General features: G+C 37.5%; 1 protein-coding gene across 1 annotated transcript in view; it reads left to right on the top strand.

Annotated features, from left to right (window-relative positions):
- The window catches only part of LOC104463054 (vacuolar protein sorting-associated protein 13B-like), a gene marked incomplete at its 3' end in the record, with an annotated part of 52,066 nt that extends 27,812 nt beyond the window's left edge, over positions 1–24,254 (top strand). The window contains exons 5-10 of the mRNA XM_010075232.1: positions 3,295–3,515; positions 8,238–8,444; positions 18,810–18,981; positions 20,059–20,173; positions 21,642–21,783; positions 23,846–24,254. Coding sequence (XP_010073534.1) covers positions 3,295–3,515; positions 8,238–8,444; positions 18,810–18,981; positions 20,059–20,173; positions 21,642–21,783; positions 23,846–24,254 — 1,266 coding nt within the window. The remainder of the gene's footprint in view (positions 1–3,294; positions 3,516–8,237; positions 8,445–18,809; positions 18,982–20,058; positions 20,174–21,641; positions 21,784–23,845) is intronic.
- Positions 24,255–24,846: the final 592 nt, after the last annotated feature.

Raw genomic sequence — 24,846 nt, 5'->3', positions numbered from 1 at the left:
AATACCTGCCAAGTGTGGCACTGACTTTTCCTTCCTTCCTACTAATAAGTTATTTTTTAAAATAAATCTATAAACAGTGTTTCTTTTGGTGTTTAAACACTTGGCATTAATTATTTAGTTTCATAGAATCCATCTGCAAATGAATGCTGGTACAGTTTTTTTAAAAAACAAATTAAGCAAACAGCAGTACAACAACAAAACAAGAATTTATCAGATGGACAGTTCCAGTGCAATGTTAGAATGATTGTATAGTATGTATCAAGCTGAAGAAGAGGTAATTGGTGACATTAGGGAGAATTTTATAGTTGTAAATTTGCCATATCTTTATTACAGTGTTCAGCATCCTGTGGGTTTTGTACATTGATAAAATCTGATCAGTGTTTTCCTTTTAAGGTAGATAGTGTATGCAGCATAGTAGAGTCAACATTCAATATTTTCTGTGGAGATTCTTTCCTTCTAATCCATGAAATATAAGTGATGTTAATTTACTGTGGTGGTCACAGAGAAAAACGCAGTTAATGTATAGTAATCAGAAACATGACATTAGTGTTGACTTCGCATTTGAATTTTTTCCATCTATTACAATTAATATTTGTATTTCTTGGCTGACTGAACTTGGAAAAAATACAAATTGCTAACTACTTTAAAATTTCTAATCTGAAACCTTTCCAAAATATTTTCAGGTTACTTCAGCTGAGCTGAATTCTTCAGCATGCAATAGCTTCAAAATAAACTACTGAAGTTTTCAGTTCTTTCTTAGGATGAGGCACACAGCCTCTCCAGATACTTACTCCTGACCACATAAATTTATTGCGGGTGCCACCTGTGGAAGAAACAATAGGAACCCCTACTAAAATAATATGGTAAAAACATGTTTGGATCCAGCTTTATTTTCGTTTCAAAACTTTTCTAAAGTTTCTCTTGAATAATCGCAGTTAACACGTCCAGGCTGAGGTTTGTGGATGCTCACCAGCCTGCTGTGTTTGGATCTGAGACTGCATCCAGCTAATTTTATGTTATTTTGAATTGGGGAAGGCAGTTTCTCTTGGTGGGTTAAAAATTCCCATGCTGGGCACAGACTCTTTGTCATTCAAGTAGGGACAAAAAGGCATAACTTCCTCAGTAGAAAATCTGAAAAATGGAATGATGAAGACTTTCTTTAGAGGGGAAAAAAACCAAAACAAAACCTGAAATAATTTTTATGCTCTTGTACTTCTGAAGAGCAAAAAATCATGTCTGTTTCAGGTAGTATGTGGGATTGTATTGCGTTTGCGTGGCAACGTTTTGGTAGCGGGGAGGACTGCAGGGGTGGCTTCTGAGAGACGATGCCAGAAGCTTCCGCCGTGTCTGACAGAGCCAGTTCCACGATGGACCCGCCGCTGGCCAAGGCTGATCCCTTCACAGAGGTCGTGAATGGGTAAAAAAACCTGTGCGACAGCAGCTGGGAGAGAGGAGTGAGAATATGTGAGAGAGACAGCCCTGCAGACACCAGAGTTAGTGAAGAAAGAGGGGGAGGAGATGCTCCAGGCACCAGAGCAAAGATCCCCCTGCAGCCCGTGGTGGAGGCTGTGGTGATGCAGGTTGTCTCCATGCAGTCCACGGAGGTCTGTGGGGGAGCAGAGATCTGCCTGCAGCTCATGGAGGACCCCATCACACCAGAGCGGGTGGATGAGTCCTGGAGGAGGCTGTGACCCCATGGAGAGCCTGTGCTGGAGCAGGCTCCTGGCAGGAACTGGGACCCCCTGGAGAGAGGAGCCCAGGCTGGAGCAGGTTTTCTGGCAGGACCTGTGACCCTGGGGGAAACCTGTGTCCGTTCCTGAAGGAGTGCTCCCTGGGGAAGGGACCCACGCTTGAGCAGGTGGTGAAGAACTGCAGCCTGGGGAAAGGGCCTGGGTTGGAGAAGTTCATGGAGGACTATCTCCCATGGGAGGGACCCCATGCTGGAGCCGGGGAGGAGCGTGAGGAGGAAGGAGTGGCAGAGATAATGTGTGATGAACGGACCACAACCTCCATTCCCCACCCCCTGTGCCACTCAGGGGAGGGGAGACAGAGAATTTGGGAGAGAAGTTGAGCCCAGGAAGAAGGGAGGGGTTGGCGGGGAGGTGGTTTTAGTTTTGTTTTTATTTCTCACAATACTTACTCTGGTGTTAACTGGCAATAAATTCATTTCCCCAAGTTGAATCTGTTTTGCCCATAATGCTAATTGCTGAGTGATCTCCCTGTCCTTATCTCGACCCACGAGCCTTTCATGCTATTTTCTCTCCCCTGTCCAGCTGAGGAGGGGAGGGATAGAGCAGCTTTGCTGGGCACCTGGTGGCCAGCCAGGGTCAACCCCCCACAAGGATTCTGCTTCAGTTTCCATCATCTCTATGGTCAGTTCCTTTCAACTCTAGCTGGTAGAGGTGTTGCAGGTTTTCTTTCACTAAAGAGGGTTCTTGTTGGCCTTTTAAAGGCCCACCCAAATAATTCTCTCTGTGGTCCTGCTTTGGAAACTTTTTTTTTCCCCATCTATTGACAATCTAAAGAGAGCAGCTTGCTGCAGCCATTTTTGTTGTTCAGCTGAGCACTGCCAATTCCCTCACTGAGTATTTTTGATAATGATTCATGGTAGGCTGCCAGGAACTTCTCTGGGTAGGCTCCCTGCTAAATATAAGAAATAAAGTGCTCGGTGTATATCTGTAGTAATCTGTTTTTACAAGATCCATCACTATTCTGTTCCTAGGAAGTTAAGTGGAGGCAACGGAAAGAGCTGCTCTGTGATCAAGGTCTGACTTAACTGAGCAGTGCGTTGGGATGGGCTTTACTCTGTGGCACCACTCTGTCGAGATGCCAGCTGTAAATTTTTTGAAGAAAGATAATTCTCCTTTTTAGCATTAAAACCTATAAACTGCTTAAGTATAATGTAAGGAACTGCCTCTGCCATCCATATGCTGAAATAACTGGGGAGTGGTTTCCAGATACTCCTCAGTTTGAGGAAAATCATATAAAGTAAAAAGACTTCTTTAGAGACTATGTTGTACACATTTGTTAATGGTTTGGGGTTGAAATTTCCAATGGATTTCAGTTTTTAAGAAGCTGAAAAAAATTTATTGCTGTTGTTTAAATTTTGACATCTAGAAAGTAATTGATGGTTGAATTATATTTGTGAGAGTTTGAGCTCAGTTTAGTCGATGTTGATTGCACTTGCTGACTTCTGGGGGGCTTAGGATAAGGCCTTACTGAGTTTTGAAAAAATAATAGCCTAGTTTTTATTATGCAATTATTTAATTGTTTTCCCTTCTTTTTAATCATTAGGGGATGCGTTTCCATGGACCATTAGTCTGCATCATTTCAGTATATATACTCTTCTTGGACACCAGATGACACTTAATTTAGTGGAACCAATGGGCTGTACTTCGACTTTAGCTGTTACTTCACAGAAACTGCTTGCTTCGGGGCCAGAATCCAGACACTCATTTGTTGTCTGCCTCCATGTCGACCTTGAGTCCCTTGAAATAAAATTCTCCAACCCCCAGGTTGGTACATTTAATTGATTTATGAAAGGAAATTAAAAATAACTTAATTTAAGTACGATTGTCCTGCATTTTGTTGGAGAGGGTCTCTTCTATCTTAATGGTTTTTTGGTGTTTTTTTTTTTTTTTTTTTTTTTAAACTGGGCCATCAAGATCAAGGTGCTTAGATTAAGATTTGCTTTGAAGCTTTCTCAAGTTTTGTAATTTAAACTCTCCTCAGAATGTAATAGCTACAGAACAAATGTATCTTTTGGCTGATGGAGTGAAATGAATTGCAGATGTACCATTAAATACTATAGTCCTGTTCTGCTGTCACTGTGGATTCATATATTGAAGTGGTTTAAGTAATTTTTTACCATATTTTCATAGAACTAACATGTCTTTGAACATAAAATGGTTTTTAGGCAAACAATGGTATAGTAAAAGAAAAAAACCAGAACAGATGAATGTGTGTAAACAAAGGGCAAAGATGTTGCTAGATTTGCAGGAAGTGCACCCTGTATTTTACTGACCTGGATCAAGTTTGCTGTAGTTCGAAATAGAGTAGGTTTCCTATGTGAAATTTTAAGTAATCTTTACTGCAACTTGAATAACACTTTCCTGACAGTTGCAATGTTTCCGGTGGTGCTAGAGAGGACACTCCTGTTCTTGGGAGCTGGGAATCTGTTGAGGGCTGAGTAGGGCTCTGCATTCTTATGCTATCTGCTCCAAAGTTTTAGCCACATGTAGGATTTTTCAAAGGACGTAATGGATGAAACGAACTGTTTATTGCTTCATTTAATAGAAAGAAAGGGAAAGAACACAAAGTATTATAATTTTGGTCCGATAGACAGCACATCACGTTTGTGAAGATTTATGGACCCATGGCCTAAGTCTGGGAATACTAAAGCTAAGGGGGTTCCTGTAATTTTAATGTTATCCCTTGTGTGTAGTCATTACAATACATTTCTCAGTCTCGTGCAGTTTTTTTCCCTTGCCTCATTCCATGTTCTATGAATGAAACAAGTGTTTTAAAATATGTATTTATTTTATGCTCAATGTGTGGTCTCCTGGCCCTTTGACTGCCTTCCATCCAAGTTATTTCTGACTCATTTGCTTATGCCATTGTCTTCTGTGCTGGATGGACTCTCACTAGGAAGAGGGTTGGTAGAGTGAGATTGTGCACTGGACATGGCAAATTAAAATTCAAAATTGAGCAGCCTCAACAAGGTCTACTCAGACTTGTAAAGCTGAAGGGCAGGTGTGTTTGCACACATAAAGGGTTGTCATTGTGTTATAAATGTGTAAACGGGAAAGGACAAAATTATGATTTTGCTGGCAATTTTACATTTTATATTTAAAGAGTTCTGAAAGCTTTACTTTGCAACTTGATGGTATTTCTGTAATGCTTAATGAATTCATATGTGATAATTTCAGAGTCTACAGAAACCTGCCTTATTCTCTATTAATTTTCATAGAATTGTACAAAATTCGTCTTGATATTGTGGCTCTTCAGAGAACTGGGAAATATTGTGAGATGTTATATAGCAAAATAGTTTGCTATGTTTGATCAGTACACTGTTAGTGAAATTCCAGCAAATTGTCTCATAAACTCTTGATTTTTTTAAAATCTTCAAATGTATTATTCATCATTAATATATGTAACACATTAGTAGTACTAATTTGTTAGTGGAATGGCATTGTTATAAGTGGAAGCCTTATGTAAATTTGAGTTGCAAATCAGAAAGAAAAATGGAGTAAGCCAAACATATTTTCAAGCTTTCCTACCAAAGTGTGATCAAATAATCTGTTTTGCAAATTGTAAGAAAATATTTACACTAAAAAATTTAAGTTGTGAGCTCCATGTAAATCATATTACGAGTATAGTGAAATGTTAAAATGAAGTTCTGCAGTGGGATGTCAGACCAAATATTGTTGTCTTAAAGGATGGCCTTATACTCTGTGATGTTAATCAATTACTGAAGTATTAGAATAACCGAAAGGACATGGGCAAATTATTTGAGCTAAGTGAAGGTTCTTGAGCTATGCTTTCTCCCCTTTATGTATCTGCCTTACTTGTCCTTTCTGCTTTACTTATGCGAAAGGAGAAAAAAAAAAATCAATCTTCTTTAACCAGATGTTCAAGAAGAAAAAATGGAAATTACAATTACATAAACAGCATTTGGTAGTTATAAATTCACAGTAGAGTAACTATGCAATTTGATTCTTTGGGATGACAGGCTGTATTTTGTCTGTAAATGACAGCCTTAAAGTAGGTGATACTTAGTGAATTTGTTAAATGGTAGCAAAGGTGAAGTATTTTACTATATGACTGTTATGATTTAATATGAAACCATGTTCTGATGGTTTAAAGTCAATAGATACTTCCAGTGTGCAAAATTGCCTGGATATTGGATTTTGTTGTAGTTTTCAATTTTGTAGTGATGTGTTATTTTTTAAGTATAAAATGCTGTAACATATTGAACTTCACAGATTTTGCCAAGGAGTCAGTGGGGTCTTATTTGGTTTTGCCGGGGAGGGAGTAGAAGCAGGGAGAGAGGGAAACTTTTCTTAACAAATACTGGCAGAGTTATTTCTATTTTTGTCCTACCATTTTTCTTCTCTTCAATAGAGTGTACTAGAAATAATTATTATCTATTAACTGTTAAAATTACTTATAAAGGAGAAAGGCCTTGCACTGACTTTAGCTCATCTAATATAATCAGAATATTCAGACTACTCACTTGAAAAAGTGCAACCAACAAGAGAAGGAGAAATCCTTCCATTTTTTTAGTGAGTAACAACCCATGGAATAAAATGAAGTGTATTAAAAATAATCAAAGACATAGCTTCATCACTTTATCTGAAGTTTTAAAATTTTATCTACATGTAGACATGTGCCTGTTTTTTTTGTTTTAATGAGGTTTTGGTGTGAGGCTTTTTAACATGTCTCCACAAAAATCGTCTCCCTCTACTCAAAGTGTGCCTTTTTTCTTGGTGAGGTTGTTTTGTCTCTGGTTTCAGAGCAGGATAGCGTCTTAGGGTCGTGCTGCTTGGCTGTCTAGTTGCTGGCGATGTGCAGAGAGATGGTTACTGCTGTCTGACTGAGCCCCTGTTTCAGAGCGGCTGCAAAGACTCTAGCCTGAGCAATTTGTAAGAATCTCCCTGATAACATAAGTAATCATTAGCTTTAGTTATTATGGCTGTTGCAACCCCAATGCAATTGAAACTCTTCAGTGTTGGCTTGGCTGGTGACAAACCTCTTCACCTCGTGTCTGAACATGTATGTAAACACAGAAGTTCCTTCTTTTGTGTTATTTTGTGGATTTATGAACAGTAGCATAATTAAATTTCTGGAAGCCCTGCTTAATTACTTAAATTATCCTTTGACTTCTTGATCAAAAAAATATTTTGAAGGAGGGGAGGTTGCAAGCATGTATGATTTGGGTATGTGCCTGTATCTTATTAATTTTCTAGAGACTCTTTTGCCAGCAAAGTGTCAACACTAGTTAATGGTATATTATTCAATCAATGAGATGGACATTACTAGTTGATCTTCTTGCGTTATGTGGAAAAGAGTCAGGAAAAGTTTGAAGTTTGTGATTAGTAATTTAAAGGTTGCCAGTGCATATCAGTGCTACAGACACAAAATATTTTAAAGCTTTACTAAACTTTTTTGCCACAGCCACCTTTATTCTTTGTCTGTAGATTGCTCTGTATATGAAGACAAAAAAAAAGTACTGAGAATTTTATATCCTTTAAAGAAAAATTATGTCAAAAGAGTATATGACCTCCTCAGTGTAAGCCTTGAAACTTCAAAAGAAAATCTAACATGAATTAAGAAGGTTTTTTTAAAACTCCAGGACTTCACCTCTTAAGAAAGGACTGTAGCGTGTACTCTGAGACTTCATCACACATTCAAAATCAAGTACTGGTTAGTATCAAATGTAGATTGACAACAGTGTTTTTCTGCATCTGTTCTGCCCACATAAGAAGCCAGCTTCATAGAGTAGATGTGTCCTGAGGCTTAAAGTTCTTATAAATATGAGAATTTCCATTTTTTATAATGGCAAGTTGGGTATGGTATCCAGCTGTGGATCTGCTTATATATTGTTTGCAGTTTTCTCTGAGCTTGTTTTATACAGTATATTGCAGGGTGTTGTCATACAAATTCTGTGATTAATGCTTATTTACAAAAACTTGTGTAAATATCTTAGAACTGAGTCAAACAATGTGCAAGTTAACCAGTGTGTTTCTGAGTATTGCAATGACATATGCTAGGACACTACTGAGTTTGATAGTGGATATTCTTCCTGAAACTTAGAACAGTTGCATGTGCTGTGTGGGATCGCTACTTTAGTACGATTTAAATGAATGATTTTTGCATTGTTAGTATTTCATAAAGTTTATATGTTTGCCTTTTTCTAGAGGCAGTATCTATACATATGAAATGCACCATAAATCACCTTTATTTAATTGTGAAAATTAATGTTAATAAAAGTTTTACAAGACCATGTTATTGGTCATATTTTTATGAGCTACATAACATATGTAGACAAAGCACAGAGTACTTTTATCAAAATCCCTATACTGTAACTGATGTTAATTATTTTAATTGGAATGCTTATCAGAACATTACAAATGGTGAGAATTTCAGTTTCGACACATTCTAAGTCTCAGTGGAGGACTTTGATTTTCCTTCACCTGATTAAGGAAAGCTTAATCTTAAAGGTTTTTTTCTTTTAGGTGCAGCTTTTGTATGAACTGGCTGAGATCACAAGTAAAGTTTGGAATAAAATTCAGAGAAAAGGAATTTTATATCAATCTTCTCTCTATACTGAAACCATGACAGGACCTGCTCCTCCTAGCTCTCCAGTTAAAAGTAGTGTTGGTACGGCTCTACCAGATACCAGCACATACAGCCCATCTGCTGACATTGGGACCACTACAGAGGTAGGTTTTCTTAAAAACAAACAAACAAAAAAAGTCATGTGAGTTCTGATTGACAAGGTGTGGTGGTGTGCAGTCAAGTAAGAATCAGAAGGAGCAGTAGCGTGCCTATGGAAAGTAGCTTTGCCCTGATAGATTAATGAGGAATACTTCACTGTCCAGTTTGGTGGAACAAGAGGAAGGAGGAAAAAAAAGAAATTTCTGTATTGCTCCTATGTTTATTATTTGTCTGGATTGTTTCTCTTTGATGTGAATGTTACATTAATTCTTGTCAGAAAATTATGGTTAGTGTTTTCAGGTCAAGTAACATAAGACGTTTTTCAAGTCCAGAATTATTAGAACACTAACTGGTATTTTGAAAGTGTCTGTGATAGCTGTGCTGCTTGTGAGTCATTCCAAGTAGCTTCAGCAGTCAGCCTGTCGTGTTGAAGCCAGTCACTACGATGCCTGAGTCAATGGAGCGCTGCTGTGTGCAGGCTGTTCTGGCAACCAGGAGAGGTACGGGGCAATGGAGACTCCCAAGGCTGGCATTGCAGGTCACCCAGCTGTATGCTCTCCACTGGTCCATCCAGCCATTCCTACCTCTGTCTATGAACTACTTCTGGAGCTCAGTTCCTTCCCCTCTCCCAGCTGTCCCTTGTCTCTGGAGTGCTTTTGTAACTCAGTCGCATTAGGGTTTGGGTATGTGGCTTCAAATATAAGAAACATTGGCCACTTGATTTTATATATTTCTGCTTCCTTAATTTACAGCACTGCATAAGTGCCTGGAGCAATCTGGTACCTGATGTTAATCTCTGTGTGTGTCTGAGACTGTAAAATAATGTTTTGAGGTGTGGGAAGGGGTTCTGCTTCTCTGCCATACCAAGGAAAGAAGGCTAGTTCTTTTATCAGCGTAAATACAGTGTTAAACTTCATCCATGAGTATCATTAGCTATGAGCCACCAGAGAGCTAATCATAGAATCATAGAATGGTTTGGGTTGGAAGGGACCTTAAAGATCATCTAGTTCCACTCCCCTGCCATGGGCAGGGACACCCTCCACTAGCCCAGGTTGCCCAAAGCCTCATCCAGCCTGGCCTTGAACCCCTCCAGGGATGGGGCATCCACAGCTTCTCTGGGCAACCTGGGCCACTGCCTCACCACCCTCACACTGAAAAAATTCTTCCACATATCTAATCATCTAGATCTGCCCTCTTCCAATTTAAATCCATTACCCCTCGTCCTGTCACTACATGTCCTTGTAAAAAGTCTCTCCCCATCTCTCCTGTAGCCCCCTTTAAGGGCTGGAAGCTGCTCTAAGGTCCCCCCGGAGCCTTCTCTTCTCTGGGCTGAACAACCCCAACTGTCTCAGCCTGTCCGTAGCAGTATGGGTGGTCACAGGAGGCTGTGCAACTGAACAGGACTAGTATTTGTGATTTTCTTAGTGCCCCTCTCAGGCTTACTCATTAGAATAATGAGTTGGCATTGTTTGTGCTCAAGGAGGGAGCTAAATGCTGAGTTGAAGGTATACCAGTGGTATATCATATCTATGTAATGCATCATTCTTAAATAAAGCTATTAGAGTGTGGGGAGACTGTTCTGAGAGACTGGGCTTCCTTCTCAGGGTAAACACTGCAGTTGTGGGGGCACCTCCTAGAAACACTGTGCTGAAACACAGGCAAATACACAGCAATTTGAACGCTGAGTGGGATTACGTATTCAACAACATTTGGCCAGGATTGCTTTTAGCCCTATGTATGGTTTATATTAATCCTTGGGTTTGGAGAAAATGAAGTGGTGATTGCTAGTGCTTTCTTTTTATGCGCATCACGCACAGAGACGGACTGTCATCTAAAGGTGTTTGAGCTAGAGTTTCACTAGCTAGGTTGTTTCACTAAAACGTTTATAGATTATCTGAATAGTCTTGGTTTTGGTGTATTTCTGTGCGTGTGTGATCTCAATTGTGAAAAATTTTGCCATGGATACAGAATTGAAGGTAAACAATAATAGTAAGAAAACAATGTCGTCACAAAAATAGTATCTTCCCACCTACTCACATCAAATCCCTTTCTCATTAAAATCAGAAGCCACCAGCTTTATAAATAATGATTTTGTTTTGACCCTCTATATAGACAGCATTATTTGGAGTACATGCTGTACTTGGAGCATTACTTGAAACTGATTCAGTAATTGTTTTAATCCATATGTTACCAAGATTATTTTGGTAATATGGGTCCAAGTTCAACATTCATATCCTACCCCTTTGCAAAATGTTGGTAATAATTTATTTATTTTTCTTCCTATTCTCAACAAATGTTATGCACTAGCTAAATAAGTTTTCTCCTGATCTAAATGAAGTTCAGTTAATTAGCCAACAAAGGACAATGTTAGAATTTGTGTTGTCTTTTCCTCTCTGAGCTAAGACCGTAATTTCAGTCCTGTTTAGAACAGAAAGTTCTATTAAAACACATGGCATTAATATTGGATTTTTTTTCACAATAGGAGACTTAGAATTGACATAGCACTTTACAAATGAGATTTGAAAACTGGTTTGTAAGGAATATATCATTGTGCTTAGCATAAATCAATTTTAAAAATTGACCATGCTCTGAGGATATTATTAAAGATATGTAAGAAGAAAGGAAGGTACAAACGGGAGAAAATGCTTGCATGAAGCCATGGTTTGGAAGACTGAACGACTGAGGAGTAGACCTCCTATCCATTGTCTCCATTCAGAGCTCTCAGCTGAAGGTGTTCTGTCTGTGGCTGGGGTAGGAAGGCAGCACAGAAGGAAGAGCCAGCACAAGGCGTACCTAAGTGCACAGACAGAAAAGCGTGTTGAGGCAGGTGTCATTTGTTTAGTGGAGACAGTGGAATGGGAGAACATAGACATGGCCAGATATTTGAGAGTGTAAGTTCTTTGTCAGAAGTTGAAAATGAGAATTAGAAAGCCAATTTTTATATTGTCAGGAAGAGATTCGTGGAGTTTTTCAAGTAGTAGGGTGATATTTTTGGCTCAACGGCTGAGGAAAATCTTTTTCCATTTCCGATTAACTTGGGTGGGAATATTAGGTATATTGCAGTGATTAAAATCAAAACAGTGTGTAGGATCTACAAGGGTTTTAATTAACAGTAAAAAAAGAGAAGGGTGACGGTTTTGAATTACTGTGGTTGAAAAAAAGACTTGGAGAGAAACTTTGTCTTGGGAAGTCAAGCCAGAGTTTAGATTCCTGTAAGACTAGTAGCAATGAAAGTGCTGTGTTTGAGTTTGTGAGTACTATCACTTTTATGAATTTGTAAGTCAATGTTTATACTTGAAGACCACTTTTTATAATGGTCTTGTGATTTCTTGAAAAAAGTTGGAGGTACTGCAAGGTGAAAAAGAACAGATAGCCAGTGGAGGAGTCATAGAAATGATTTGGTTTTTTTGGGATGTAATTTGAAAAGTTGTCTTGACCTAGTGCTTTCTTGTATTTAAAGACTGAGGTTTAAATAAAACAGGACAAAACTCAGAAAACCAATTATTCCTTCACTCTTAGGACTAATGTTATGTCAAAGTACCAGTTGGAAAGAGGTGAATCGCCTAGTACGATAACCTCGTTAATACATTCTAGATGGTGTAAACAAAGTAACGTTTTTCAAACAGCTTTTTATGAAGCCATAGGGAATATGATCTTAAGCACTCTACTACCATTTTAAATCCGTGTAGTCATTGCTTTACCTGAATGTTTTTTTCTTTTTAATCTTTTGGTGACCATCGGTAAAATAAATCTCAAAGTGTTTTAAAGCTGCACGATGGACTTTTGCAGACCATCATGTGTAAAGTAGCTAAGAACATTGTTCCTGAAACTCTGCACAGTCCTGGTGTCTGTGGGTTGTGTAGTATTGTTGGGAGACGGAAAGAGGAAGAGGCAGGAGGATCGCACTTGGCCAACCAGTGAGAAATAATAAAAGGAACCATATTTTCTTCTCACATTTCTAACAGACTATTTTAGAAGATGTAAATTAAATAATTTTAACATAATTTTTGTCAGTATCTCCATAACACATTCTCTTCTCCGGTTGGTGCTGTCCCTGAAGTTCTTCAATATATTTCAATATATAGTATCAAAGCACGAGCTAGGTTTTCGTTATAATGACATGGTTGCTGTCCTGGTCTCTGAGGTAAGGATTGTTGAGACTTTACAAAGATAGGTATTGAAAAAATTAGCTAAGGAACGTTGTCCCTCGTTCTTTTTCACCAGTGAAAGCTGTTTGTCCTTTGAGAGTGGTTAATCACTTAGTTTCTTTCCCTGTTTCCTTTTGCGAACTTTATTGCTATCACCATACCTGGCTGTAGATGGTGTGATCATGAGATTGTGCTTCTCCTTTATTTGAAGAGGGTAGGATGTGAAGGGGAGAGGGAGAATCTAGTCACTTGTGCTGTCTCCAGCTGCTACTTTGAACTACTTTAATCTGCTGAGTGCCTTAGCTATAGTCCGTGTAACACAGACTTTATATGAAGAAAAATACCTTCCTTAGTATGTATAGATGCAAGGGTGCATCTGAGTGGCATCTGTACAGAGACCCATACAGCTATTCCTCTGCCCCAAAAGCAGGCACAGCAAGTCCACAAGAAATGTAGATTATTTTTTCTAATTGTTTTGTCTTCTGTGAAGTACAGCAGCTAGTTCTACCTGTCAAATTGCCCAATGGGCTGCAGATGTCATTCTGTTATACCATACTATTTTTAATGAGGCCAAGTTTTTCTTCTGGGTGAAGACGTAGCTCTCCACAGTCTATCCAAGGATGGATCGCTGTGTGTGATATCTATCTTAGGCATAAGAGTTGTTATCCGGATACCCTGTTTGTTCACAAGAGCCTGACTAGGGAAAGCCAAACAAGTATTTTAAAACTCAATTACATTGTTTTGCACCCAAGTGGAGTTGAGGGCTGAATATTTTTCCAGGTACGTTCTGAAGAAGTAATTTTAGTTTCAAAAAAGTGTAGAAGTGGGATGGGGGATGTCAGAGTGACCTAATGCTTCATATGTCATGCTTCAAGTACTCTTCAGAGACTGATACAGAAAATCTGAGCCGTGGGGAGGGATTGGTGGTGTTTAGAGGCAGGAAGACAACGGTTATCTTTAATACCTCACAGAAGGGGTGATTGTAGGAACTGGGATATCAGGAAAGTTAACCAACTGAGTGATACTGCTTAGAAGCGGAGGATGGCTGAAAAAGGCATGCTTTGAGTGAACAGTAGAGCAGAAAGGGAAGGTGGAGGCAGCTGAGAAGATTGGAACAGCATTCTACCATTTTCCTGGGTCTGATTTATCCCTGCTCGTGGTTTTGTTGCTGGTTAGAACAAGACCACTTCTTTCTCTACCCACAGAGTCTGAATACTGTTGAGGGAGCAATAAAAGCAGATGAGGCACTCCTTGGGCAGGAGACCTAACCCCAACAGAACCTTGCTTGATTGCTGTCTTGATACTGGCAGATCTGAAAACAATTTGCAAATACTCAGAGAAATAGAAGAATACTTTTGTTTTAGTGTTTTTTAAATACTGTGTACTTCATGTCTTTAGATTCTCTAAAATGCTCGTATTGATTACTTACACATATTTTTAGTATTTAGAAATGTGAAGGTGCTTAATATTGGCTTAATATTACTTGCAAAGAGGTCAGTGGGGGCAAATCTAGGTCCATATTGTTTGATTTGGAAAATACGACCCTGTGTTTGTAAATTATAACTTGTTTTCAGGCTATTGTAATAGTAATGTTTTTAATAAAAGAAATGGAGGAGGTAATATAAAAAAAATGAAGTGCATCAGCCACAATTTCACCTTGCAGCTATGTATTTTGTGGTCATTATTGCCGATAAGCAGCAATGAAGTATATAGAGTAATTAAACAATATGTATTTCTACAGGTTTGACTTAGGGAGTTTTTCTAAAAGTTTGTGTTTTATCAGTCTGTATTTTGTTTCTATGTTCCTGTATTTTTAAATCTTGAAATATTGAAGTCTGTCAAGCAAAAATACTTTGCTGTGATAGGTACAGGGTTTTTTTTTAAGTTTAGAAATTTTACAGTTAATGTGTTGTTCTGTGGGAGACAAATGATTATTTTTAAAAGCTTCTTTCAGCTGCAACGGACTTGCTATAAATGAGTCGGAAGAAAGCAAACTCTCACAACTGTTTAGATTAAACAGCAGAAGAAGTCAGTTGTTTATGTGATCTGTGAATGATTTATATTTTAAGCTGCATGTAATTCTTTTCATGCTGACAAGTTGATAGTGAGCACCACAATCCAATGTGGATAAAGCTACCTAGCTTACTGAATTTTAGTCTGAGTGGTGGCAAGACAGGGAAATATGAGTGAGAGTCTTAAGTGCTAGATGGCTGGAAACAGTTAATCATTTTTACCATTCCTCCTTTGGAACAGCAAAAGCAAAGGTAGTACAGACTACAACAGGCCACTTGTTACTGTTTACTTAAGTACAAACAGTGGTAGAAGTGTTTAGTCCTTGGGGAAGCGGCGTGATTGAGCAAGAACGCACAGGTTATTTTGATAAGGCATAGCAGTAGTGTGGCCAAACTGTGATCATCCCTGAGCTTCAGGCAGGCCAAGGATGAAGGGCTCATATGTTTGGATCTTCCTGATGAACAAAGATAAATTCTGCTAAGAAAATAAACTCGGAATATTGGTCAATTTGCAACAATTGGTGAAAGAATTAAATTGTATATTTTAGGACTTGGCATGAGAAGTTGTGGGAAAATAGTTCAGGGTTTCTGACTCTGGCTTGATTTTTCTGTAGATCTGGAAAGAGAGCAGAAAATTAATGCATAAACATATTTAACAATACCACGCTGGGTGCTGAAAATCCACAATGAAAATTGAAACTGCATGAGAAACAAGAGCACAGTCTCTCTTCTCACTTCAGCTTCTCGGTTTTTCACTGCAAAAAATTTCTAAGAACTTGAGCTTATTTTAAAAAAAAAAAAAAAAAAAAACAGCTACTGCAGACCATGAGCTTTTTGTGACTCTGCCCAGCGGTTCTGGTTACAGTGCCATTAACAGAAGGCTAAGAAGAAATGCAGTCTCTTCATTTTTCACCTCCCAAAGGATACCCATATAGCAACGTCTGCCTTCGTTGGAGCATCTGCAGTGCTTCTGCCACTGGGAAAGAGAATGGGCCAATTCAACTGTTTATGTCTGCTTGAATGGCAGAAAAAAAAAATGCAATAGTGTGTTCACATTGCACTGTTGAAGTAGGGGATGGGCAGAGGCAGTAACCTCTCACCAGGACATGTTGTTGAGCAGCTGGGGATGTCTGTTGATAAGCTCTGCAGCTGGCATAGCTGCAAACAGAAGAGGTTATCGCTGAAAGCCTCAGCCTAGTGCGGTTTTGGCAATACTGTCAGCTAGTCCAAGCGACGGTACACGCAAGTGGCTTGGAATACTGGATGGGAATGTGGTAGCCTGAGCAAAGAATTGCAGTGCAAAGCTAAGCACAAGTGAGTTGAGGCCCTGGTTGGGACTTGCAGGCCGTGTGTTCTGGTTTCAGCTGAGACAGAGTTCACTTTCTTCACAGTAGCTAGGAAAAGGCTGTGTTCTGGATTTGTACTGAGGAGAAGGCTGATCACATGCTGATGTTTACAGTTGCTGCCAGGACAGTCAAGGACTTTTCAGCTTCTCTGCTGTGCTAGTGTCTGCAGGGGCAGGAGAAGCTGGGAGGGAGCACAGCCCCAATTACTAGCCTAGGATTCGATCTTAGGTTTAGGTTTGAGACCCAAATTGGCTAATAGCCTGTTCCATATCATGCACATCATGCCCAGTGTATGGATGAGGATCTGTCCAGAAGTTCTCTGTCTCTTCGGGTCAGCTCTCTCTCCGGGTTGCTGCACTCTCAGGGTCATCTTGGTCTCTCAGACTCTAATCTCCATTCTGGGATTGCAGTTTCAGGACGCTCCCTGCTCAGGGATCATTAGCCAGGAACAGGCTGAGCCTTGGTTGTTGGGTGGTGAGCAGTATCACTGTGTATCACTCATTTGTATATTTGTATATATTACTTTTATTATAATCATCATTATATTCAGTTTTATTGTAGTTTAGTTATTAAATTGTTCTTATCTCAACCCACAAGTCTCTTTCTGCCTTCACTCCTTTAATTCTCTCCCCATCCTCAGAAGGGAGGAGGCTGAGCAAGTGGTTGTTGTGGTGTTTTGCTGCCAGCTAGGATCAAACTACAACACCGCGTGGTAGAACAAGTTCCAAGACCCTAGGTATTGCAGGTCCAGGTGTCTGACCCTCAGCTTCCTCTGCCTCTCACTATGTCCAGAGGGTCACAGTTCCTTTATTTCTGATAACGTTGTTCTACATTGCTCTCCATCAACGTCCTCCATTTGACTCCTAGGAATTCAAGAACTGGTTTTCTTTTTCAAGTTCACTTCCAGAAATACGTGCACGTGTAGGCTTTACTTGTGTGTTGACTAAATGAAGTTTTCTTCTGCAGCTACGCAATTGTGTGCTACACAATTTGAATAGGATTTAATAAAGCCACCTCACATGCTACAGAAATTAAAGTGTGAGAAACATCTGCAAATCAGGCATAAGCACAAATGCTGTTGGAGTGATGCCAGTGAAAGCTTAGCTCCAGCAATAGGATAGGAAACTGCAAGCACCTTGGCCTCTTTGCCTCACCTGTGTATTGTTTTATTATAACATATCAGTTATATGACCTATTAAATGATGTAGTTGTTGTATTTATGTATATTGTATTGTATTATGTAGGATACATCTGGGCCTGTACCTGTAACTCTGTTTTTTTTGTAAACTTCATAGATACAATAAGCTTGGAAGTAGGTAGGGGCTGTGTTCCCTAAAATTCAGGTTTTGCTTCTTGCAAGTTTGATTGCACATTCCTGGGTTAATTTCCTTTTTATATCTGTCTGGGGTTATGATAGATAAATGCAGTTCTTCAAGAATCTCACAAATGTTGTTATAAGTAACCTTGTGCCAAAATTATCAACTGGCTGATTCTCTCAAAGGTGTAGTACATTATTTAATATCTTCAGAAAAATAAGCTTGAAGACAAATGTGGGAAAATGATAGCCTCAGTTTTCTACAGAACAAAGTTATCCATATACTCAAACCATTATACAAAAATCGTTCTCTGTGGAAAAAAATATAACAAAATGCATGAAACATCTGAACACATTCAATTATGAAAATTAAAAAAAAAATTATAAAATTCAAAACTTGTCATGGTGGTAGTACATATTTTCTGTTAAATGTACTCCTTTAATTTACTGCTGTTTTCTTCTTTTTTAACTATCAGAAATGTAGAGACCTGCCAAAATTTTAGAACAGAATTGATTTTAATACAAAAAGCATTTTGGAACATGTCCAGTGGGAGAGTGAAGTTGTGTATAGAGGGTGAGCAGGAGACTGTCTCTCATTCCTACCCCCTCTGTCCCAGTTTGTAAGTTACAGTTTGGCAAATTAAATGTGCCTACAGTACAAAAATAACTTAAATACTCCAACTCTTTTACAAAAAAAAAAAAAAAAAAAAAAGAAAAAAGCAGCAAATCAATCCTCGTAACAGGATTTTCAGTGTAGCTTTCATTTGTCATGTTCTTTTCCTAAAAACATTAACCTTTGTGTCTTCTTTGAACCCTTAAAGTTTAGGAAATGAATGGAGATTATTGACCACACAGAAGCTTCCCCAAGCTCATTTGTCAACCGATCGTATATTTAAGAATATCACAAGTGACAATCCCCTTTTTTAAAATCACAGATATATTTAACAAGTGCCAACTAAAATGTTTCCACTTCTTACAAGAAGCTATTATTCTGTGGAATCATTTTCCCAAGCAGTTACAAGGAAGCACATAGAAGAAGGGGGAAAAAGAACAACCCCCAAACCAGTGTGTATGTAGTATAGAAGTGTTATGGCCTCACTGGGTGGCTCTTCATATGGCACCTCCAACAACTCTTTCTTCCTTTGCCTTTCAGGTGTGCACAAGCCTGCTTATCCTCTTTCCCATTGCATTTCAGAATATTCCTTTCAGCCCGTGTTTTTTCATTGCTGATAGTATTCTATTAGTGTAGAGTTAATGAGGAAAGCCCACCATGCCAAGTGGAACTAAGTCATGGAACCCTACAGTTTTACAATATAATTTTGCCGAAGTCTATTATCTCTACCTATGAAAAGGGGAATATATTTTGGTTCATTTTTTTTCCTGATGTTAAAAATTGTCTTAATTCAAATATACTATCAGGGAGTCTGTGTTTATATATATATATATATATATATAGCTTGGGCATCTACATCAGTCTAGACAGAAGAAAAAAAGAGGAGTGGTGAAAAGCAATACCTTTTTTACCTCAGCTATTACGTTTGTTTTATAGGGTGATTCTCTTCATGGTGGTGATGATTCTCCATTCTCAGACTCCATTACATTGGAACAAACAACAAGTAATATCGGAGTCTCAAGTGGACGTGTCAGCCTATGGATGCAGTGGATGTTGCCAAAAATTACTATAAAATTGTTCGCTCCTGATCCTGGAAATAATGGCACAGGTATTCCGCAGTTTTCCCCCTATATGCTATTCTGATTTCCATACGTTATTTTACAGTGCAGTATTAGCTATTCAGAGCATTTATTGACAACACTAAACACTGTAATGCAGAAGTAATAGTTTGGATCTATATTTTAAACTAGAGTGACAAGCTGTTGTTAGGTTAGTGCATGGGATCAGAATTCAGTGTTGTTCTTTGGCACAAGCTTGCCCTTCTGTGTGGAAAGATATTAAATGGGAAATAAGTTGGTTATTTTACTTAATAGAGGGCTGCATTTATTGCTTTAGAAGCAATCATGTTTCATTGTGATATGATTTATTAGTATGTTTTGTTTATGTCCATGTATAGAAATGTAGTTTAGTGTTGATAATTTCAAAATTAAATTTAACATAATCATCATAGTATAATCCTTAAAGTCATTGTAAGTTTATTATGGATTTCCATGTAGAAGTTTTGACTTCTGTGTCGAGAAGAGAAATATGTGTGGTACACGGCTTCTCTTTTTTACTTTGAAATTTAAGTTAGATTATCATCTGGACAGTAATTGTTTGAAAAGAAGTTGGATTCTATAAATGTACCAAGGGGCTTCTAAGTTTTGGTTTGTTTGTTTGTTTGTTTTTTTCTAGGAAGCACTACTGCTTAATAATTAACATTGTTACTCATAGAAAAGTGAAAAAAATTAGACTAATGATCAAAGCTAATTTTCAAAGAGATGTACTTGAACCTTTGATTTTTACAAAACTATTTACATGAGCAGAAGAAATCTCAAGTGTTGTTAAAGTAAATATCTTGGCAAATATTTTTTTACATTTTTTTCAGGACTTATACTATGAACACCTAAACTGAAAACCCCATGTATAAATCTCTCTACACATTTGTATAAAAAGGTTTGGATTCCAGGATTTTTTCTGGTTCCTATCTGTGTGACATTTCAATCAAAAAGTGCTTTATGAAAAAACTCAGAGTAAAAGTAGCAACATCCTATTTACAAAATGTAGTGTCTCAGATATAGTTCATGCTTAAAAACATTAAAGTTTCAGATTAATGACTAATAATTTTTCTTTTCTTTTGTTGCAGAAGTTTGTGTTGTCAGTGAATTAGAAGATCTCAGTGCCTCAGTGGATATGCAGGATGTTTATACCAAAATCAAATGTAAAATAGAAAGCTTCAATATTGACCATTACAGAAACAGGTAATTCCTGGGAGTTATTCTGCTTTCATCTCAGGCTGAAAGAAGAAGGCAGGTGGTGGCTTGGGGTTTTTTTTCTTAATTCTTAACTTGAATATAAGTTAATTATTCAATTTCGGTGAAATTACTTTAACTTTTTAAGTAATAAAAAATTAGAATTGTATCTTATTCTAAAGAATTACATAGAAGTCATTACAAATCAGGAGAGCATTTTTTTCATGCTTACTGCTCTGTTGGTCCATTAGACAGAAGTCATTAATTTTAACTGAGCTTTTGAATGGGAAATACTGCTTCATGGTGCGTTAGCAAGTGCTAATATTTATTTATGTTACCATACTCCAGTGTCTGCAAGGTCTTTTTGGACACTTATTGTTCCCTATGTACAATAGGAAGGAGATTAAGGGTCAATTTAAGAACTTACCAACGTTTCTGAGATATTTTTTCTGATCAGCTATCTGAAAAAAAAACTTTTGATTTCGTGTTCTTTTGCCAAAGTTACAAATACAGTTATTGTTTTTACATATTGTAATATTTGATAATCAAAATCTTTTAAAAATCAAGTCATGATGCCTTAAATGCTTTGGTATCCCAGTAGCTGGGTGCTCTAAACAAGCTTCTTTGTCCAGAGATTCTATGGAAGGCTTTATAGTAGGGAGCCTAATGCTCCATTAAGAAATATTTTCAATTTCAGAGTGAAAAAACAACACACACCAAACACAACTTATTCCTCTTGGCAAAATCATTACTATTCTCATTTGTCTTTAATAATGTCTTCAGAGTACCTTTGTCTATCTTTAAATCTCTCTGGACTAAAACCAAAAGCAGAGAATAGATAAGGTGAACATTGTGTCTTCCAGGCCAGAGGAAGACTGGCAATCAGGACATTTTGAAGGAATATTTCTACAATGCAGAGAAAAGCTTTTGGTGAGATTTCTTTAGTAAACTAAGGTGCCTACCTGAATAACTCTTCTTAAGCAACATATTTTTCTTTATTCCTATATATGTTAAAAAGAATGATTACAAGAGGTGTAGTACAAAGCACATTTTCATACGTCATAGCTCCTTTTCTCTAAGTAATACTGAGATTTTTGTGATGTATAGGAGCACATCTCTTCATTCAGTTTCTTGGTTCTTGTAATCATTCTTCTCCTCATTCTAATAAAGCTATCTGCTGAAAATCCAGGGGTAAGTCCCTTTTCTGTATACAGGATTTTACTGTACTTTTATTCTTATTTACTTTGACCTCTCACTCTAGGTTGTCCTTTCACGTAACATTTTGCAAAGTTTTGGGTTTTTTTTAACCATTTTTTTTTCTTGGTCTGGTTGAATTTCAGCTTTTTAGGAAAAGGTATGTTACACAGAAACATGCAAATTCAATATAATTTTTTTTGCTTATAGCAATTATTTTTTCTTTTTTCTTTTTTTTTTCTTTTTGTTTTCCCTTCTTCCATGCTTTGTTCATTGCCTCAAGCCTTGGGGAAGATTCTTGGTCTCTGGGGCAATATGGAGGTGTGTTCCTTTCCTGTACTGACAAGCTGAACAGACGTACCTTGTTGGTTCGACCCATCAGCAAGCAGGACCCTTTCAGTAATGTCTCTGGCTTCTTTCCCTCTGTAAGAATCTCTTTTAAAATTTTTACTACAGAACTTCCACTAATAAATGCCAGTTGGAATGAAAAAAAAAAAAACAAAAAACACAAACTCAAATGGCTTTAGGTTTTTGTAATGTAATTTTTTTTGTACTGAATGTATTTATTGCTTAAATTAGTTGTGTTATTTCTCTCTTATCCTTTAGTAATAGTTGTCATTTTTTAGTAGATATGGGAATGAGGGTTGATGATTCACAACCTGGTACGTGGCAGCAATCCAGTGAAGTCAATGGGATTAATTTGTATTAAAAGTGAGCCCATACACTAATGTTTGGAGACAAAATATGTAAAAGCCAGTACTGAACGCTGCATTTTGTTCATGTAATTCTGATAGGGATTTAAGTACTTTGTATTACTGCAATATACCTTTATGCAACCTTTTATTAAATTAGTTGTGTTATTTCTCTCTTATCCTTTAGTAATAGTTGTCATTTTTTAGTAGATATGGGAATGAGGGTTGATGATTCACAACCTGGTACGTGGCAGCAATCCAGTGAAGTCAATGGGATTAATTTGTATTAAAAGTGAGCCCATACACTAATGTTTGGAGACAAAATATGTAAAAGCCAGTACTGAACGCTGCATTTTGTTCATGTAATTCTGATATCTACTTAGGGATTTAAGTACTTTGTATTACTGCAATATACCTTTATGCAACCTTTTAAAATTATTTCCTATGGTGATGCAACAAGCGACAATTTCATCTTTGGGTATTTCTATTGAATACTTGGAGCATTCCTTGCTGATTCAGAATATCTCAGTGTGAGATATTTAATCCCTTTTTTTTCTTGCCTGTTTATCCTGGAAAGACCTTATAACACTGGGCTCTTTATCTTCCCAATGACTGTATAGAATCTTTTTATGTTAGTGGAAGTTCTGTGTGGTCTGATTTATTTTGATTGTGAATATTGATTGGTAGTACTTTCTCTTATTCTGTTTGTTTCAGTTCTTATAGGAAGTTAACTTACTAATTTTTTTATTTCACTTAATCATAAAAGCTTGCAGTTTTTCAGCATTTGAGCTATGTATGCTGTTTATTTAAGAGAGATGTTCTTCTGTTAACAAGGTTTAAATGACATTAAATTGGTTTTAGTCAAACTTAAGATGCTGAACAAAGCAACTGCTTGCCAAGTGTAGTTGCTTTCATTTATGCTCACGTGTTTAAAGCTAATATTTAAAGTCTTATAGAATTCTATCAAAATTTTTATTATACGGTTTAAAAAATGGTTTTCCTAGTTATTATTTTTACATTTTTCACTCACTAACAATGTGTGACTGAGAGACGTTCAAAGATAATGTGGAAAATGTACTTTACATCTTCTGAGAGCTGAGCATCCAATTGTCATCTTTAGCTAGGAAATCTGTCCTGAGGGAAGGAATCTGGTCTTTCTAAAGTACAGTGCAATGTATCTTTATTTAAATGATGTGCTTTAGCACATGGTACACCTGTTCTCATTAAATACACAGAGGTGATAAGGGCAAAACCAGCTCAATTCTTAGAGTGTTTAGTTGACTATGGCTGGTTTATACACCCATGTTTAGATGGAGTGAAGCTATCTCAGCACCCGAGTGTTATTTTAACACCGAATAGTTTTCACATACAGAAGGAACAACATAAGGGAGTAAAATCTACTTCTAAAATGTCCTTTGAAAGTGAAGGAGAAATCAAAATATCTAACTGTTTGAAAAATGATCAGAAAATCTTGGTAAATTTAGACTTTTGAATATATGGGGGTTTTTTCCCCATTGTCTGGATTTGAATTTTATACAACATGAATCATCAGGAAGGAAAAAGATGTTCAGCGATTCATAGTTTTAGCTGACACAATACAGCGAGGTGTGAACACACTGTGGACAAATCGTCCATTAAAAAAATGAAAGAATTTTTTTTCTACTATTTGGAGACAGTAGAAAGCTATTAAAAATATAGAAACCTAAACATCCTAACTAACAGAGAATGTGATAATTGATGCATGTTATATGTGTACATTTTTGCAGCAGTTGTGTGTTTTTTTTCCTTGAAACAGACAACAGCAAAGCTTTTAGATGGCTCACACCAACAACATGGATTTCTTTCTCTCACTTATACCAAAGCTGTGACAAAAAATGTCCGGCACAAACTGATATCAAGAAATGAACGAAGAACATTCCATAAGCTGTCAGAAGGTCACACTGATGGTTCGCCTCACTTTCTTCATGAGATCCTTCTCTCTGCTCAGGCCTTTGATGTGGTCCTCTGTTTTCCTTTGCTTAATGCAATTGCAAGCATTTTTCAAGCTAGGCTGCCAAGGAGTCAAAAGGAGAAAAGAAAATCACCAGGCCAACCTACAAGGACTCATGCTCTAACTTCCCGCAACTTGCCTCTGATTTATATCAACACTGGTGTAATACGAGTATTCTTTCCCAAAAATGAGGAAGATCATCATACTGCAGAAGGTACAGTATTTCATGTTCGAGTTTTTTTTGCAGTTAAATATTGTAGACAAATATCTAACTTGGTTGAATTGCTGACCTTGCTTGGGCCTTCGGTTTTAAGGGTCAGAGTTAGGACATCTAACATCGTAACATCTGCCATTCGTGTTACGTCTGACATTCACGCTACTTCTCTGCAGATTTGCCGAAAAGTTACTTTTAGGTATTTGTTTGACCTTTGCTTTCCTTATACCAATAGAGTTTGCATCTAAAACGTGATTATTAAAAAAAAAAAAAGTCACGAATTGTGGAAAGAGAATGTAACCCAATTCTGCAGTGGTGATTTTTGTGTCATCTCTTATTATGCTGGTACCAGTTCAGTCTGCCATAGACGCCTGTTCCAGCAGTGGAGCGTAAGCAGGGAGCCTTAGCTCTGGTGGAAATTGACACCTAGAAAACCATGCAGTAGTAAAGCAGGTAGATGTTCTAGTTGAATTTGGAAAACATTATTAAAATGTACATTGTTATTGATGCCCAACAGATGATATAATTTATCATTTGTTTAGTAAGTCTTAGTTGAAGCTATTCGGACTCTCTCGCATAAGAGACTTTGTGA

Source organism: Pterocles gutturalis, unplaced genomic scaffold (genome assembly GCF_000699245.1).
Source record: "Pterocles gutturalis isolate BGI_N339 unplaced genomic scaffold, ASM69924v1 scaffold12562, whole genome shotgun sequence".
Lineage (NCBI taxonomy): Eukaryota > Metazoa > Chordata > Aves > Pterocliformes > Pteroclidae > Pterocles > Pterocles gutturalis.
This window is presented reverse-complemented; position numbering and strand designations above follow the sequence as displayed.